Genomic DNA, 5,532 nt, shown 5'->3' with positions numbered 1-5,532 from the left:
TCAGAGCTTTAAATGCTGCTCCTGCACTGTGGGACTGGGCACTTGTGGAACCATCCAGGTGGGGTGAGGGGTCCAGGCTGGACACCTGCTCTCAGGTTGAGGGGGTGTTTCCCTTCAGCCACCCCCCACTTTATCCTTTCGGCAGGTTGAAATCCCAGTACCAGAGATCGTCAGCCTGAGGCACACATTGCTAAAAACAGACCAAGAAGGACAGAGACAGATGCACTTACCAAATCTGAGCTCGTGCCACTGTCATTAACAGTTTTCCTTTGCCTTTGGATGCTCATTCAGGGATAATTCAATGGCACTGCACTCTGGAAAACATGTGAGAGGCACTTGGGTGTGTGACATTTTCTTTCTCTTTTTTTTGCTTTTCTCTGCAAAGCCCACGGCACACTGTTAACTTGAAAATCTACATTTAAGGTGATCCCTCTGCACAGGATGTAACAGCAGCTGGACAAGCTGTGCCAAACTACCTGAGGCTTCAGTCCTGCTGTTGTAGGACCCACCCCCTTTTCCTGACTTACCCATCTGTGACCCCTCCTTCGCCATCGCCGCCACGGCGTCCTCGCGGCTCTCGAAATGCACCTCCACTTCTCCCGTGGCCTCTCCCTGGGAGTTGTATTCCACCAGGATCCTCGTGGGCCTCAGCGGAGCAAAAAACTGAAAAGAGAAAATCTGGTGAGAAAGAAACAGTAATCCAAGTGATGGGTATTAACACATCCCAGCAAGCCTTAATCCCTTCTTATCCACGGAGGGGAGAGGATCCCTGTTGTGCCCCAGAGGCCTTGGCTGCCCCAGGCACCTGTACCCCACATTCCACCCGAAGCCACAACAGCTCTGAGAGCTAACACACACAAATCAATCAACAACATGCAGTTGCTCCAGCTGTAACCATTAAGGGAGGGCTTGCACTGGGAATGACAGCCACCTCCCATCCATAGCTTCACTGCAACTCACATTTATTATGTCTTGGGCAGTAGCTTGGGTAGGGAAACCCCTCATGCGGACACAGTGCCGTGCTGGTGGTGATGAGGTGTCCCCAGGCTCTAAAATGCTCCTGGAGGTTTCCGTTTCTCCCCTGTACAATCCTGTGGAATGGAAGGAAAAACCATCATTAGTGCTTGCAGTTACCCTGCCATAAAAGCTGTGGACGCGTGGGGTGAAACGAAGGGGCCTTGAAGAACACCCACAACAGGGAGGGACTCACTGTTTTCTTCCTGGGCGTTGGAGCCTCTCATGCCTCTCCATCCCCCTTCTTCAGGGAGGGATTCATATTCTCTTCTCATTTTGGAGTAGGTCATCAACTGCCTGTCATAGGACATGTGTCTTTGCATCTGGTGCTTTCTGCTTACGTACACTTCTATATACCTGGAATGCAAAGGGGAAGAGCACATGGCACACCTGGCTCCCAGGGTCTGGGTAAAACACCTTCAGGATGCTTCCTGCCTCAGCTCTGCTCAGCTACTTGGGGTGAGAGCCCTGGCATGGGAAGATTCCGTGCTGAATGATTCACTCTTTTAACTGTTTTCCCCTCACTGCACTTCTGCAAACTGAATTATTTCTACAAACCCCAAATTAAAAACAACAGCCAGCCCCAAAACAGCTCACAGAACAAGCAGACCCAGCAGACGCACAAGGTCACGGGAAATACTTCAGTGGAGCCCTGAGATTTTCCATATGGCTACAGAATTGATGGGATTGCACCAGCAGTGTTGTATCAGGCAACTTTCACAGCACTGAAGGAACAGTGTGGTGATGAAGGGAATATGCACAGCAAAGGGAGAGGGCTTTCCTCCCTTCCCAAAGCCAGAGTAGGGGAAGTAACCCCCTGTACAGGCTGGCAGAGCTGACAGCTCAGCTGCCCCTCAGACCCCCACTCTGTACTGGGCACTGCTGGAGGCCAGTTCTGGATAAAACCGGGAAGAATGAACAGGAGCAACTACAAGCAGTTTTGGAAACCCCTCCATTTCCTGGCTAATCACATGGAAATGCAGGTGTGTGAGCTCAGGTGGGTCAGTCAGGTCTGCTCTCGTTCCACCACGACAAAGGAAAAGCTAACAGTAGGTTCAGAATTAATCTCTACTGGAGAGGAGGGAAGTCTGTTAATTAATTCAATTAATTAATTAATTTCTGCCTACAGAGCAGCTGTCTACTTTTGAGGGGGAGGGGGCAAACACAATGCATTCTGGGAAAAGGAAGCAAACTGTAAAAAAGCAGGAAGGCAGGGGTGTCCAGAAGAGGTAAGGAGAAATCTTTTGTTATGTGGAGTGCAGAAAAAGTTTTATAGATTACTGAAGTCAGAAAACTCAGCAGGGGGAAAGCACTTTTGATTGTTTGGGTTTTCTTTCCTGAGCACAGTTCTGGAGGTTTTTAAAACTTGTGCAGGTGTGGTGCTTAGGGACAGGGTTTAGGGCTGGGCAGTGTTGTGGTTAATGTGTGGACACAATGATCTTAAAGGCCTTTTCAAACCCAAATGACACCTTTATGCTTGGAAAAAATGGTCTGTGCTTCTGCTTGAGAGGAGAGACGCACTGGTGAGGTAAGTGTGTGGCACAGGGCTCAGTGCTCTGGAGTAAAATGGTTAACTTCCCAAGGAAGGAGGGCAGCCCATGGGGATCTGGTAACCAAAGAGGTGGGAGATGGTGTGGTGTTGGGAAGGGACTCAAGCCAGGTAACCTGTTCTTTGTCTGGTACAGGGATGAAGGGAAGGGGGCTGGCTGACAAAACTGCCTAAAGCGAGGAGGAACCTGGGGGAAATCTGGAGGGTCACACGTCTGAAGGAGGCAGAGAATTCCTGTGCACTTGGTGCTGGGCAGCTTGTGTCTATCCAGTGTTCCCCTCTCCGAAGGCTGTCAGCCCTTTTTGCTGGGATGAGAACCTCTTCAGGAACACCTAAAAACACCTGGGACTCTTCTCCGAGAGGCCCCGTATTCCCCCAGGCTACGAGGGCTGCAGGTGCCTCTGCTTTCCTTAATGACACTGTGAGTGCGAGAAGAGCCGTTTGTTCCACCCGGCAGGAAGGGAATAAGGTGCTCCATAACATGTTCTTCTACCCCCTGGGACCCCAGGGAAGTACCCACCTATTTCCCATATACTCTTTGTGCCGTAACAGGGCTTTAGCTGCCATTTCAGGAGTTGCAAACTGCACAAAAGCTTCTCCTGTTCTTCTGTCTCCCCGATAAATGAAGGCTATGTCTGCTATTTTCAAACCTAGAGATTGGAGGAGAGAAAGAGGCATTGACCTTGGCAGGAACTTGTGCTATAGCTCAGAAAGACTTCTTTTTTCCTTATTCTTCTGGTTTTTGACTGCCTAATCAGGCAGTTAAGTAGTTCTGAAACAACTGCTCATGCTGACCTAAGTGTCTTCTTTAAATTCTGATTTATTTGCTTCAAGTTAGTTTTCAATGAAGGCTTAATTAAAAAAAATAAATCAACTTGAGGCTTCAAATAACTGTGGAAATAAGTAAATGCAAGTTCTAGGGAATAAAGAGGTCCAGAGCACAAATATTCTTGAAATTTTCTCTTATTGTTATGGTAGTTTTTTCCCCAGTGAGTTTCAATTTCTGTGCTGTGTATCATCATCTTGGGGAGCCAGGAACCACCTGGACTGCTCTAGCAGTGAGTATGGGACAAAGTCTCCAGTGGCATACATGATCCACCTATCCTGATCGTGCAGCTGTGAACACCCACACTGCATTTACCTGGGCTGTAACTACCACAGAGACCTTCCTCCTTCTCAGCTTTGCCAAATGTCGCACTGGTAGCAACCCAATGCCAGATCCCAGCATCTGGCTCCCTCTGCTTTTCTTCCCCTGGCCCCAAGAACTGATCCTGGGTTAGACCTGCACAAAGTCAGAGGTTCAGGGAAACTCTGCAGCCTGAGTGACTTCCAGAGGAACACCAACTCCTTGTGGTGTTTAAGATTCTCAAGGCTGCACCTGCTTTGCTTTCATCCCTCTGGGGAACAACAAAGCATCAACTTAAGGCAGTAAATGCCTGGCCAGCGAAGAGCACAGAGCGGGCTGAGTTACCTGCGAAGAAATCCGCAATGTCCTCCTCGGTGGAGCTGAAGGGAAGGCCTCGGAGCAGCACCACTCCATCGTTCATGGCTTGGGATTCATCCCGCAGGCTCCGCATCAAGCCCTCCACATCGCTGTCGTGGACTTCAAACACTGCAAGGAACACGGGCAGGGAGCGTTCTCCCTCACAGCAGCACTCCGAGGGCATTCCCCTACAGCAGCTTTCCCCCTCTGCAAAGCTCCATCCTGTTTCTTCCCCCACCTCATGCTCTATGGTCCTGCCCCTTTGCTTTCCCTGCCCAGCCTTGGAAAATCTGGATCAACGATGCCTTACTGGCTGGTCTGCTGCTCAGTTCCCAACCCTGCACCTCTCCACGCCAGCCCACTTTATTATTGCTAACGAGGCTGCTCTTATTCACTTGGAAGTTTTGTTCCAACGTCACTCGTGCTGTTCCAAACCCACCTTTCACGTAGCGTGGGCCCATGTACCTCAGGTGCTTTTCCAGGGCTCTCTGGACGTCTGCTTTGGACTCCAGCTCGATCAAGGCATCCCCCCTGCGCCTCCCATCCCTGTTTAAGAGGAAGTGCACCCCGTTCTCACCGTTCCGAATTCTACAGCCTGGAAATCAAGGAACAGACCACAGAGGAACATACAGAACTACATCAAACACGGGGGTCTCTTTATCCTGACTACAGTGCACAGAGCTGATCCCATCCCAGCACTGCAAAACAAAGAGTGGAACACACCTATTCCTAACCTTGAATCTGACTTCAAACCGACTTAATTTAGTCTGGCAGGTTAGTAAGTAATTCAAAAACTTGGATCTGGCCTCTAGGAGGATGTGGCAATGTATTACAGTATGGAGGGATCAGCTCTGAAGAGGTATGGAAAAGCCTATGAATTAGAAAGCAGCACTGAAGTTTAAACCAGTGAGTAAAAACACACTCCAGTTTCTTGAAGAGAGGAGTTGATGGACTAAAGCCAGCCACAATGGTCTGTACAGGCATCACTTTGAATTGGATTGCCTTCGCTGTGGGAAGGCAAAGACTTGTACAATTAAAGAAGGGAAAGACTTGTACAATTAAACATAAAATGCCATAAGGGTGACCTTCTAGTCGTTGTCTGGCAGGTTGGAAATTGAATACTTGCTTTATATGTGCCAATTGTGGATATTTTTGCGGCAGTAATAAGACCTCATCTTTCTCTGGCTACCGATCTCTAAATTTTCTTTCTGCTAGGTAATCACGAGCTACGGTTTCAGAGGCAGCAGAGAGGACAGTCAGCCAGGAAAATGAACAGCCATACTATCAAAGAAGGTAAGCACATCTTCCTCGGTGCACGAGAAGGGGAATCCTTGTGCCCTGACGAGGTAGACACCGTCACTCTCTGCCTTGGGCGAGCCGGGCTCCTGCTCTGAGAGGCGACCTTCCTGGGACGGAGCATCGGTGACCTGGCGCCGAGACACGAGAAACCCCCCGCGTTAAGCGGCGGAAGGACGCGGGCTCCGCG

The 5,532-nt window shown here is 49.6% G+C and overlaps 1 protein-coding gene across 1 annotated transcript in view; it reads right to left on the bottom strand.

Annotated features, from left to right (window-relative positions):
- Positions 1-5,494, bottom strand: part of GRSF1 (G-rich RNA sequence binding factor 1) — a gene marked incomplete at its 5' end in the record, with an annotated part of 6,335 nt that extends 841 nt beyond the window's left edge. The window contains 8 exons of the mRNA XM_029965638.1: positions 231-314; positions 528-663; positions 961-1,091; positions 1,211-1,371; positions 3,084-3,213; positions 4,035-4,175; positions 4,486-4,641; positions 5,329-5,494. Coding sequence (XP_029821498.1) covers positions 256-314; positions 528-663; positions 961-1,091; positions 1,211-1,371; positions 3,084-3,213; positions 4,035-4,175; positions 4,486-4,641; positions 5,329-5,494 — 1,080 coding nt within the window. The remainder of the gene's footprint in view (positions 1-230; positions 315-527; positions 664-960; positions 1,092-1,210; positions 1,372-3,083; positions 3,214-4,034; positions 4,176-4,485; positions 4,642-5,328) is intronic.
- Between the last annotated feature and the right edge of the window lie 38 nt (positions 5,495-5,532).

This window comes from Manacus vitellinus, unplaced genomic scaffold, assembly GCF_001715985.3.
Source record: "Manacus vitellinus isolate BGI_N305 unplaced genomic scaffold, ASM171598v3 scaffold_112_pilon, whole genome shotgun sequence".
Classification (NCBI taxonomy): Eukaryota; Metazoa; Chordata; class Aves; order Passeriformes; family Pipridae; genus Manacus; species Manacus vitellinus.
This window is presented reverse-complemented; position numbering and strand designations above follow the sequence as displayed.